This window comes from Danio rerio, chromosome 5 (genome assembly GCF_052040795.2).
Source record: "Danio rerio strain M-AB ecotype USA chromosome 5, GRCz13ab, whole genome shotgun sequence".
Taxonomy (NCBI): Eukaryota; Metazoa; Chordata; class Actinopteri; order Cypriniformes; family Danionidae; genus Danio; species Danio rerio.
Genome location: NC_141025.1, coordinates 69905757 through 69919631, shown reverse-complemented (window position 1 = coordinate 69919631; position 13875 = coordinate 69905757). Strand labels below are relative to the sequence as shown.

General features: G+C 36.8%; 1 protein-coding gene across 9 annotated transcripts in view; it reads right to left on the bottom strand.

Moving 5' to 3' along the window:
* Positions 1–13875, bottom strand: part of abr (ABR activator of RhoGEF and GTPase) — a 338299-nt gene that overhangs the window by 16289 nt on the left and 308135 nt on the right. For 5 of the 9 annotated variants that reach the window (XM_087252473.1, XM_087252475.1, XM_087252476.1 and 2 more), the window contains 5 exons: positions 13195–13334; positions 10622–10756; positions 10438–10543; positions 8822–8972; positions 2554–4387 (listed from right to left, as the gene is read on the bottom strand). In XM_087252473.1, coding sequence (XP_087108599.1) covers positions 4298–4387; positions 8822–8972; positions 10438–10543; positions 10622–10756; positions 13195–13334 — 622 coding nt within the window. In that variant the 3' untranslated portion in view covers positions 2554–4297. 9 annotated transcript variants of the gene reach the window in all.

Here is a 13875-nt window from a genome sequence, read left to right as displayed (position 1 = left end):
ACTAATCACCTTTTTCAATACACCTTAAAAAAATATCAGCTTTTCTTTATCTAGAAAAATGACATCCAGTAGAATAAATCTGCTCTTCCAGACTGCACAGTGTGGAGATGTGTCTTTTATATTCCACACAGGCAATAATTGTAGATTTTGTAGACTTAATAAAGCACCAAAAATGTCATATTGTAATAATTACAGTGATAATTAAAATTTAAAACAGACATGCTGCAATAGTGTGACACTGTAAAAAGGGATTAGTTGAAAGTAAAATTTGCATATTTATAAAAATTAAGTCAACTTAACAGTTCCAAGTCACAATGGGTTTACTTACATTATCTTTGTGAAGTCAACTTGTTGCTTTTAGGGCAATTATTTTACTCGCTTTAAGTAACTAATCACTTTTTACAGGGTTTGTCTTGCTGGGTGGATCAGATCAAAGCAGAATACTTCAGATTAATCTATAATAAATGATGTTTAATAAATGAGTTTGTGTTTATTTCATTTGTTGTGCTTCTTTGTTTACAGTTATATCAATTTCAAATTAATAATCAATTTAAAACAGCGTTTATCCTAGCTCTATAACTAATCTAAGAGACAAAAGCTGTTTTAAATGGATCATTAATGTGAATTGTATTAGTTTTTATGCCATTTGCATGGATCCTCAGACATTTATTTAAAAGAAAACATGCTGTGACATGAGCTATGATGCGTAGAATGTGTTCTAATCGTAGTTCCAAACGGTACATTAAGCCTGCAAAACTGAGAAGTTCTATGTGGGTTTGTTGAAGTTGTGAAGTGGCTTATAGATTATTCTCTCCAATTTTCTGATGCTGATGAAAAAAATCATGAAGAAAGGGGAAGAGGAGATGGAGGTGGAGGAGATGGAGTGGGAGGTGGAGGATGAGAGGATGGAGTGGGAGGACTATGACAAGTGGACGGTGGAGGAGAATGAGAAGTGGAAGGTGGAGGAGGGAGAAGAGATGGAGGTGGAGGAGATGGAGTGGGAGGTGGCGGATGAGAGGATGAAGTGGGAGGAGTATGACAAGTGGACGGTGGAGGCAAACGAGAAGTGGAAGGTGGAGGAGGAAAAGGAGATGATGATAAAGAAGAGGAGGAGGAGGAGGGGAGGGATACAGAAAATGGACACTGAGGTGAAAAAGGAGGCTGAGAAGGAGGAAACGAAGAAGTGGAGGAGGAAAAGGAAAATTGACACAAAAGAGGACGAGATAAAGGAGGAGGTGGAAACCTGCATGAAGAAGAGGAAGAAGAGGAGATGAAGTTTGAAGAAGAAAGTGTACAGAGCAGAGGAACCTTTGCTAAAAGATTGTACATATGTAAATGTTTGAAATGCTTAATAAAAAAAAAAAAATTCTGCTTGTTGTGTTTATCTGCTCAATTGTCTGTTTTAAAAGTGCTGAATTTTGTGTCTGGAGTCATGTTGGTGATGATTCTTGTCACGGTCACCAGCGATCCAGCCTTTGCAGAATCACTGATGAACTACAAAGGCCATCATGCACTTCACTTACACACCTGGTCCAGATCCCCCATGATTTAAATGGCTCATTTAGTCCATGATACAAACAAATCTCTAAGTATACAGTCTGAGAGGTCAGATTCATTTGAAATGTCCAAAAACTTACAGATATAGTCCTCAAGGGTGCTTGATCCTTGTCTTAGCGGACACAGCTGATCTACTGGATCCATGTTGTGGCTGATTCTTCTGTCATGTGAAGAAGACGCTGGACAAGATCCAAATGCAGGATTCACAGCTTCAGCAATCATGGGGGATCTGGACCAGGTGTGTCTAAAAAGGTATAAAATTCTAAAAGGAATCACAAATAATCTGATGGGTGTTTTGAGCTGAAACTTAACAGACACATTCTGGAGACACAAAAGACTTACCTTAAATCCTAAAAAGGGGTACAATAGGTGCCCTTTACAGATTAAAGAACCCCCTTTTTGCATTAAAAAGATCATTTTTAGGTTTTAGGGGTCTCCAACAACATGCTGATATATGTGCAAGGTCAAAAAACACTTTCATTGTCTTATAATATGCATTTATCTTTACTTAATTATCCCAGCGACTTCTATATGGACCGTTCAGCAATTCGTTTGTTCCCAAAGGACCGATGACCCAGCTTAACACAGAAGATTATAGTAAACTGAAACTGTCAGTCCAGTTTTCAGAGGCGAAGTTCAGTTCAGTTCAGTGTGGTCTAATTTTCACTGCTGAACGTCCAAACACTGAAGAGCGAATCCATCGATGCACATCTATACAAGTCCCAGACCGAGCAAGCCAGTGGTGAGAAACAAACTTCACCAATTGACGAAAGTGAAGGAAATAAAAACTTTTTGAGAAGCATGGCTCAGTTGGGTATGACCATTTCTCCTCTGGCCAAACTTCTTGTACGGAACTGCAATCTAGGTGCTGGAGGCTGGAGAACACTGGACGTCCATCGTGGAGAACTGCAGGTGTGGGTAGGTAACCGGCAGGTGATCAGGCTGGCCCACGGGATCAATGTGAAGACTCAATAAATAAAGCAGAAACATCCAGTGTTCAAGGTACATTTTTATTTCTTTTACTAAAAACGGAGAAAAAAGGTCACATCAACATTTACCCTTGTTAATACAGTATCCTCAATATCTTTCCAACAGAAATCAAATACACCAGTTTTTCATTTCCTTTCAACCTTATATTAAAATATCAAATAGTTCGCAATCTAACAGTGCTTATGAAGTACACATCACTGGCTTTATAGCAGAAACCTTGAGTTTTTCCTCCGCTCTGCCAGCGCTCTTCAGCAGTGGAGTAAAAAATAATAATAATAACAATTAAATAAAATCAAAATACACAGAAGAAAATAAACCGTTGTGTAATCATGTCCGTTTTTCCTCTGACAAGCTGAACATGCAGAAAAAAGGCCATAACACAACTCTTCCTACAGAACACACTGAAGTATCGTCAGACACATCAGGAGACGATTTCCCCCCAGAATCAAGACATCAAATTTAGCATTTTTCCCCAAGTACAATCTCACTATGTTGCATACCGTGACTCGTCCCAAAAAGCTGGCTGATTTAAACCAACAATCCACTTCTTATTTTGGAAATAGGCTCATTTTACAACTCTCCTAAAGTGAAACAGTTCAGTTTTACCTTGCTTTAATCTATTCAGTCAATCTCTGGGACTGGTGAGAGGACTTTTAGCTTAGCATAGATCATTGAATCGCATTAGACCATTAGCTTCTCGCTTAAATATTTCAAGAAGAGTTCTGATATTTTTCTTATTTAAAGCTTCACTCTTCTGTAGTTTATTTGTGTACTAAGACCAAACGACACTAAAAAGTTGCTATTTTCTAGGCCTTTTCTGAGAGAGGTGCTAATGGTCTAATCAAATTCAATGATTTTTGCTAAGCTAAACTAAAAGTGACCCAGTAATCATCTGAATAATTAATCTGAATTGATTTAAAAATGGTAAATATCAACTGTTTTACTGTAGGAAAGTTGTAAAATGAGCCAATTCCCCCCCAGTCTCCATGTGTACTGAACTGTACAGGCACAATTAACAGTATATATTCATAATAAATAGGGCAATTCTTTTGGCCTGGATGTACTTAGATGAGAAAAGGTCTGGGAAAAGATTTGCTTAGAAGGAAACACTCACAGCATGAGATTTAATTCTGAACAAACGCATTTGCTCTTCCTTTCCCTCTCTCTCACTCACTCACACACACACACACACACACACACACACACACACACACACACACACACACACACACACACACACACACACACACACACACACGCACACACACACACACACACACACACACACACACACACACACACACACACACACACACACACACACGCTCATATCACATGCACAAAAGCTTCTGACACTAACAAAACAAATCATATGTATAAACATGTCAATGCTGATGTTTACCGGAATGTCTCTTGGGGAAGAGGAGAAATTTACCGTAGTATTCCAGCTCCGGGATCACTGAGCTGGGCTTCAGAGGAGTCCACAGACATCCCAGCATGCATCTGTGTCTCTGATGAGCCAACATCCCATCATACAAACCTTCAGACGGGACGGTAATGGGGTGGTGTTTGTGGTTGGCAGGACAGCGGTGTGATAAGTGTGATTTGCTTGTGTTGACAGTGAATGGTGGGCTCTCTCAGGTGGTCCTCCTCTCGCCGCAGCTCTTCTCCAGGCTGCACATGAACACAGTCTCTTGCTGATGGCGTTGCTTGTGTACCGAAGAACCGGATGGCGTGGCGTGTGTGTGTGTTAGACGTCAGTGGAGAAGTAGAGTGTGTTCTTCTTCAGCTCAGCGAAGGATATGGGCGGATGCTGCAGGTAATACAGCAATACCTGAACCTGTGGAGACAGACAGACAGACAGAGAGAAGAACTTAATGAAAGACATCCCACTCTAACCCCCTGACAATCACTGAATAACCTATTCACATTGACTGTCATGTATGAGTGGTGCAGCGGTTAGCTATGTTTCCATTCAAAGATTGAAATGTGTGTGTGTGTGTAAGTTTCAGCTCAAAATAGCCCATAAGTAATGTTTTAAAACTGCAAATATTGTTTTAAATAAAGTTTTAAAACTGTTATAAACTGCAGCTTTAAGGCTTTGATCGTAATTGTGCCATTTTGGTGACTGTCGCTTTAAATTCAAATGAGATTGTTGTTTTTTTTAAAGAGGGCGGAGCTAAAATGACTGGCTGTTTCTCAGTATGTGTTCTCGTCTGTACTTGCGTTCTTGTGTCCTCGTGAAACGTCATCAACAGTCGCTGACATTCATTCATCCATTCATTCATTTTTTGTTGCGGCTTAGCCCCTTTATTAATTTGCATGTTTTCCACATGTTCGCGTGGGTTTCCTCCGGGTGCTCCGGTTTCCCCCACAAGTCCAAAGACATGCGCTATAGGTGAATTGGGTATGCTAAAAATTGAGCATAGCATGTATGTGTGTTAATAAGTGTGTATGGATGTTTTCCAGTGATGGGTTGCAGCTGGAAGGGCATCCGCTGTGTAAAATATGTGCTGGATAAGTTGGCGGTTCATTTTGCTGTGGCAATCACAGATTAATAAAGGGACTAAGCTGAAAAGAAAATGAATGAATGAATGAATGAATGAATGAATGAATGAATGAATAACTATAAGGCTGTGCTTTATTTAATTAAATAATTTTATTGTTATTGTATAGTGAAACCGATGAATTCATGGTGAGGTAAATGACATTATAAAGTACGCAGCCATTTTATTTGAAGAAATACCCGTGCATACTTGGTATTGAGAAACAGCAATTGTGTCAGCATAGTGGCAGATTCAAAAACAAGACTAACGCCAGGGCTCAACAATAAGGACTGCCCGATGGCCCGGGGCCAGCATGTGAGATGCTCGGGACAGTAGACAGGATAGTTACTTGCCCGATCGGGCCACTGCTTCCTTGTTACTAAAGTTTAATTTGCCTGTGACTATTTCTCAATTGCGTGCACATAAAGTTTTAGAATTGAGAAACAGTTCGTATTTTCAAGCCTTCAAATGCTACCTTCTTGGTTCTTCTTATCTGATTGGATGTTGTGAGCACATTAATAGTACAGTGAAGAGACAGCAACATGGCGATGACATCAAATGATGATGCTAAAGGAAAACATTTGTTTCTAACATCTTGGAAGCAGACATATACGAGGGTACACCACAAAAAAAACAAAAAAAAAAGTGATCTTTTGTACAGTTTGCCATCAGTTTGGCAGGTCTTTAGCCATGTTTTGTTTCAAAACACTTTGAATTTTGCTCATTACACATTTATTAAAAATGTTGAAATATTTAAATTCTATATTTACAAACATTGTGGCACATTTTTTTTATTTGTGGCTATGAAATGTACTTTTTTTTGGTGGGGCCAGTGAAAATATTGGCAGGGCAAGTAAAAATCTTAACCACTGGTCCGATTGGGCCAGTAGAAAAAATCCTTAGCGTTGAACCCTGCTAACGCTCTATGCTAATCAGGGAGAGATGGTCACTAATGGGCGGGGCATTCCCCCTCTGATGACACGTACCAAGGCAGAATGTCAATCAAAGTGTTTTTGCAAACTGTTTTTATCAAGTGGGATTATAAAATAATAAAATATACACATTTCTATTATAAGAAGTTGATTTTATTCACAGATTGTTGCCACATAACTATGTTTAAACCCATTATAAACCTGATTTATGTATCATAGGTCCCCTTTAATCATTTAATCCAAAATGCGTATATAAATAGGTGGACGAAAACAACTATTGTAGCTTAAATGTGTTAAGACTTCCGGTATCATTCACTTCCATTCATTTTTAGCCAGACAAAACAACTTGCGCTGCTTGATGACCCATTTTTAATCTTTTTTTTTTAATGTTTCTTTTAATCTTGCTTTCATAAAGCACTATGAATTACCATAGTATATATATATTTCTATATATAGAAATGTGCTATTTAAATAAACTTGCCTTGCCTCATCACATTATTTTAATTATATTGTACTGTCATAAACATGCTGGTTTTAAGCACGGGTATTTTTGAGCTTTTGTTATGCCTAATCATTTACACATTTACAATTTACAAATGAATCAGAAATCTACAAATGCAGAAGAGTCGCTTACTTCCACATTACACAATAAGGCGATTAATGAAGATCAAAAGCATTCAGCAGCTGTATTGAGCACTGAGCAGACACAAAATAATGGAGTATTTTAGCAGAAGCCTGGGGATTGAAGGGATTGCTGGTTGAGCAGCGGGAAAGGAATAAAATGGCAGTGAAAAAATGGACCACACATAGCAATAGGCAAAATATGTCGAACAATGCAATAAACCAAGAACAAAAAAACCCCCAAAAATACTTGATTATAATAAATCAAAAGTTACAAATAAAACAACAAACAAAAACCCTTTTATTAAATGACTTCAATATTGGAAATATAACCCTCCCTGACTTTCAATGTCTGGAATAGACCATTTAAAAATTCCATGATGTTACTTCCAGATGACCTGTGGGAACCCTGAACATTCCCATCATCGAGCATAATGCCAGCCTTAATCAAACATTCACCGCTAGATGGCGCTGCGAGCCTATTCTGAATAAACTGATTCTGTTACTTTTTTCTCACTAGAAAAGAAGAAACAAGCTAAATATTTTATTATTTATAAGGTAACCACAACAAATGCAATAGGTTATTAATATTATAAACACTGAGAAAGAAAGCTTTGAGAATTAACTTATTGTTAATATTAGAATTTACTTACTATATGTCAGTATAACAACTGTATAATAATACATATATTAGTATTTATTTATCTGTTAGGTTCATCTTATTTGATCAAGTCTCTGCTCTGGACTTTGCTTGGATACCTTGTTTTTGTTGTTTTCTTTTTCAGCTATTCTGTTGTGGAAAGTCTGGAATCTGTCAGGAATTGCAGGACCCATATTTAGCTGTCAAGTGTTCATACCTGAAGCACCAGACCAACTGCTAAAACTTCAGCTGATGATCTTCAGCTTTTTGTTAACGCTATAGACCCTTTTGAGGAATGTAAACAAAAACAATGGTTCCAACAAATTTCCTGTTTCACATTTGTAATTTCTAGAGCTTTAGAGAATCCAAAAAGAGCCACATATTGATAAATAATGCTGTGATAGCTGTTTTAACATTAAGCTATGATTGAATTATCTCTTGTTACAGCTGTGAAATAGTTTGATAACAAGTAGGAAATGTTCATGGGCCAATGACATTGCCACATTGAAATGGTCTATGTCAGTGGTTCTCAAACTGTGGTACGTGTACCACTAGTGGTACGCAGGCTTTCTCCTAGTGGTACACGGATGAATTAAATATGTCATGTACGTGCTGCATATTTCAAAATTTATTAAAAATGATGTATATAATATGCCATATATGACATATAGCCTATATTTCTTAGGTAATCTGCCACGTTATTTTAACTGTGCAGAGTTGTAGCTGCTTTACTGGGCCTACTACTTTACTGTATTTCAGTACTGCTCATTTTGGTGGTACTTGGAGAGACTATTTTTTTTCTGAGGTGGTACTTGATGAAAAAAGTTTGAGAACCACTGGTCTATGTGTTGTTGTTTATTTTACATCTGCTATTTATTTTGTAAGACCCGATATGGAAAAACGTGAACATCATAGGGTGTCCTAGGCCAGGGGTTCCCAAACTTTTCAGCCCGCGACCCCCAAAAAGACAATGCCAGTGACTCGTGACCCCCAATATTCTCTGAGGTGGTGGTTAAAAATACAGAAACCTTGTATGCAATGATGCACACACACACACACACACACACCAATAGACCTAAGTCTATTCTTTGTTTTTTTATGTATGTCAGTGCTGTAAAGGGGCTAGAAAGTTTAACCTGATGTTACAAAATCAATCTGCTGCATCTGACAGTATTGCTGTGTCTTTAGTATAATGTAATTACTTAATTATACATTACATTAATTAATTATAATGTAATTAAGTCGCAATCCAATAGAACTATTAACTATAAGCTACTATAGTAACTATATAGTTTATAATAACTATAAACGACTATTTTTTTTCTCTTCAGTAGGTTATTGATAAAATACAGTAAGTCTTAAGGTTTAATAAAATTTAATTGATTTTTGAAAATCACCAGGCGACCCCCCTTCATTGTCCCGCGACCCCTCGGGGGGTCCCGACCCCCACTTTGAGAACCTCTGTCTTAGGCAACACTTCAGCACGGTGTCCGGATAGTATTAATGCACTAAAAGCCAGGTGCTGGAGAACTGACCTGTGCCATGACATCATGAGACCAGATGTCGGAGGCCAGTGTGATTTGGGCTTTACTGCTCTCGGATTCTGACGGCCTCAGGAGAGTCGGACCAAACACTGTGGCCAGATTGTGCAGAGACATCTTGTTGATCGGCTCCTTCTCTGCCACCCTGAAACCAGAGGAAAAGCTAACAGTAGCATCACAACGCTTTAAACAGCAGCTGTCCTGCAGGTGTCCTCAGTGAGCGCCTGCAGTGAGTGTGACGTGTTAAAAAGATATGCTGTATCTGTTATAAACAATGTACTGAATGCAAGCTTTACAATTATAATAAAAGGGAAAAAAAGTATGTCCAGCGTGTTTAAACAATATTTGAGCATTTATTTTTTCTGAAAAATAGTACGTCAGTTATTATGAGTAATATTAATACTATCTGTTTAATCAGATTTGTATATACTATGCTGTTTTGCACTGCTATGTACTTATTATTTTTACTTATATATAACACTTGTAAATCTTAAAACATAAGTTAATATACATTTTTTACCAATGTAAATTTTCTGAGAGCTTTAAAAGAGAGCCTATAATAACATAACATGGCTTTAGAACAGTAACAATTTTTATTACAATAATACATTGTAATAAAAAGTGTTTGTAAAAAGATTAGATCTACAGTTTGTGGTAATACTGAAACATTTGACACTATCTGGCAACCCGTTCTCTTACACTTTAAAAATAATTAATAAATAAATGTGTACATGTATGTGTATATGTATGCAAGTACATAGCTGACCTATTTCCCCTGCCCCTGGCTTAGTTATGAACGAAGAGTGTTTATTTATTTATTTTTTTAAACATTTGTTATTATTACTATGAATTTTTTTTATGAATTTATTTTCTACTGCTGCACTCTTTGCATATTTGTATTTATATATTTTCTGTATTTGTATGATCACCAGCGAGATCTAACCACCAGATGTCGCTGGTAAACACTCACATCCACAGGAACTACAAATCTGCTTATAAATGGACTACATAACCAGTCATGCTCCACACTGCACTGATTGCATACACACAGGTGATGCTGCTCATGTACTGATTACACACACATATATACAGCTCACTTTGAAACCCTCATTGCTGAGTCTTGTTAACTGTAAAGTAACAGTACAACGCGTTTCCTAGTCTTGTTTTCCCGTGTTTTGACGAGCCTTGTTAGCTCGTTTGTCTTAGTTTGACGCCTGCCTTCTGACCTCTCACCTGTTACTGATTACGATTCTGGACTGTCTCCATATACTTTGCACCTGTGTTGACCATTGCTTGCCTGACCACTGATTAAACCTGCATTTGGATCCTTACCTCAGTTGCTTGTGTCACTCCCCAGAGTTACAGTATTATTGTTTGGCCTAATTTTTCATTTATGTATTTATTGTTATTATTTTCCTTAAAGCAAGAATATGTACTTGTATTACTTTATTCAGAGAGAAAGAAAATGTGAGCAAATTGTGTTCTGCTGCTACATTGGAGCAGTTGATGTCTAATGATTCTATCTGATGCTGTGGCTCTCTGGCTGATAACAAACAAAGTGTGTGTAAGAAATAAATAATAACTAAACTATATCCAGTATAATATGTTACCTCTTGAGGTGTTCCAGCAGGGTGAGGAATGTGATGAGGTTTGGGTCTGGCAGCGAGCGCAGCAGATGCATCATGCAGTTTTCTTTTGCTGCAGGATCTGATAAAGCTGTGGTTAAAAACAGCAGGGTTATGATATAGAACCTTGTTCAAATATAAAATAGAAGAAAGGTGGAAAAAGTCATACAAATGCCCTCCATGAAGGCCGGGTACAGCCGATCCGTGAGAAGAGGTTCTGGCAGTTCCCTGAAATACAGTTTCAGCGTCCCTGCTATGGCATTAATGTCCATATCACTCAACATCATCAGGATATCTTTGGTATCTGAGAGAGAAAGAGTATATGATATCAGAACATAAATGCTGCCAATAATACTTATGATTAACATATGACGTTATGAAGGTGGCGCAGTGGTTAGCACTTTCGCCTCACAGCAAGTTAGCATTTCTGTGTGAAGTCAGTATGTTCTCCCCGTGTTGGTGTGGGTTTCCTCAGGGTGCTCCAGTTTCCCCCACAGTCCAAAGACATGTGCTACAGGTGAATTGGGTAAACAAAATTAGCCATAGTATGTGAGTGCATGTGTGAATATGAGAGTGATTGGGTGTTTCCCAGTACTGGGTTGCAGCTGAAAGGGCATTCACCGTGTAAAACTTAGTTGGCGGTTCATTCTGCAGTAGCGACCCCTGATAAATAAGGGATTAAGCCGAAGAAAAATCAATGAATAACAGTGAATAACACTTGTATTGTATGTGAGCTAAAGGTAGAGCTCTGGATAGTCCCTGCAGCGTTTGTGTGTGTGTGTGTGTGTGTGTGTGACAGCTGGAGGGGGTCGGACCTCTGCATGGCCTTTCCCACAACACTGCTGCTGCTTTTAGACTCAAACACACTGTGACCTCACATAACCACACAGACAGATTGATGGGAAATCATCAGGAGAAAGTCAAAGCAAAATAAAAGATGTATTACGCACAGTTGAAGTCAGAATTATTAGCCTTCCTGTATATTTTTCCCCCAATTTCTGTTTAACGGAGAGATTTTTCACAACACATTTCTAAACATAATAGTTTCTAATAACTCATTTCTAATAACTGATTTCCTTTATCTTTTACTAAATGTTTTTCAAGATATTAGTATTCAGCTTAAATTTCCATGTAAAGGCTTAGGTCAATTAGGTTAACAAGGCAGGTTAGGGTAATTAGGTAAGTTATTGTATAACGATGGTTTGTTCTTTAGACAATTAAAAAAAAACATATAGCTTAAAGGGACTAATAATATTGACCTTAAATGGTGTAGCCAAAATAAAACAAGTAAGACTTTCTCCAGAAGAAAAAATATTATAGGAAATACTGTGAAAAATTCTTTGCTCTGAAAATTTTTAAAAAGTAAAAAAACTCATAGGAGGGCTAATCATTTCACTTCAAGTGTATGTTTTTTTCCTCTTAATTTTTACAAAAAATATTTGTATTTATTGCATTTTACATTCCTCTTGTAGTGTTTTTATTATTTGTATACACCCAGGGTTTGAGGGTAGCGTAATTTCAATTCTCTGTATGTGGGCAGAATTGACAATAAATCTGAGTCATGTGGAGGGGATTTTAAAAATTTTTACACAATACTCATGTAAATTGCTGCCCATGAATTAAAACATTTTCCCCATACAATATAAATAGTTTCATTGAATTAAATTGTTTCTGAGCAACAAGTAAATAAAAAAAAAAATCAAGACTATCACACATTTTTACCATTATTTCAGTGTACATTATTTTATAAAGAATCTTTTCAGGCATACCTAGATGAAAAATGATTTGATGACTTATTAAAATACCCAAAATACCACTGAAATGTATTTTCATTTCAAAACTTTAATAGTCCTCCAGACTACTAGGTTTTTCCTATTTGTCAAGTTTTCAATCATGTAAGATATAATGTCGTTATAGCATAATCGCTTGTTCTTTTATTTATTTCAATAAGTACAGGTCAGATTATTAATGCTGTTTCATTCATCATTTAAGCTGAATGATGATGCCATTTAATCAAAAGTTGTCTGAAATGTTGAACACTGTATAGAAATGATGTTTGAAATGTAATTTGATGAAGACCCCGAAATTACCTTCACCGCATATACAGTATATACACAGTTAAAGTCAGAATTATTAGCCCTGCTGTGATTTTTTTTTTTTTTTTTCAAATATTTTACACATGATGTTTAACAGAGCAAGGACATTTTCACAGTATGTCTGATAATATTTTTTTCTTCTGGAGAAGGTCTTAGTTGTTTTATTTTGGCTACAATAAAAGGAGTTTTTAATTAAAAAACCTTTATAAGGTCAATATTATTATCCCCTTGAAGCATTTTTTTTCAATTGTCTACAAAGCAATCTACTGTACCCTGATACCCTAATTAGCTTAATTAACCTACTGTAGTTAAGCCTTTAAATGTCACTTTAAGCTGAATGCTACAGTAGTATCTTGAAAAATGTCTAGTCAAATATTACGTGCTGTCATCATAGCAAAGATAAAATAAATCCGTTTTTAGAAATACATTATTAAAACTATTATGTTGAGAAATGTGTTGAAAGAAAATCTTCTCTCTGTTTAACAGAAATTGGGGGAAAAATATACAGGGGAGCTTATTTTTTTAATTCAACTGTACATGTTGTAGTTGTTTACTTCTAGGATGTGTGTGTGTGTGTGTGTGTGTGTGTGTGTGTGTGTGTGTGTGTGTGTGTGTGTGTGTGTGTGATAGGATAAGAGTCTCTTACTGGCGTCAAACGCAGCTTTGAGGGCCTGGATGTCTGTGGCCACTCCAGAGATCCTGTAAATGCCCACTTCATCAATCCCTCTCTTCTCCACCTCCTCTATGCACTGCCGCACAATATAAGGCACCTTGGAGCGCTCGCGTCTAAGGAACAACACACAAGATCAATATACAGCTGATCCATCTACTGTCAAATATTAAGTGCTTTTCAAATATTTTTGAAAAGTGATGTTTAATAAAGCAAGAACATTTTTCACAGTATTTACTTTTATAGTTTTATCATGAAGAAAGTCGTATTTCACTGGAATATTTTCTTTAAAACTGCTAAGGTCAACAATATTAGCCGCCTTAAGATTTTCTCGATTGGCTATAGAACAAACCATTGTTGTGCGATCATTTGCCTAATTAACCTAACTTAACCTAATTAACACTTTAAACTGCACATTAGGCTGTATAGTATTATGTACGGTCATGGCAAATACAAAATACATTTGAAATTAGTTTAGGGTTCATACATATTGTTAATACTAAAATTCAACAACAACAATAACAACAACAACAACAATAACATCAAATACTAAATCAGTAGTTGATTGAATTTTTACACTCAAAAATGGAGTCAAATATTATAAAAATCAGCTTGTAGCTCAGGGTTTAAGCAAACTAAAAGTTATTTTTAAGCAAT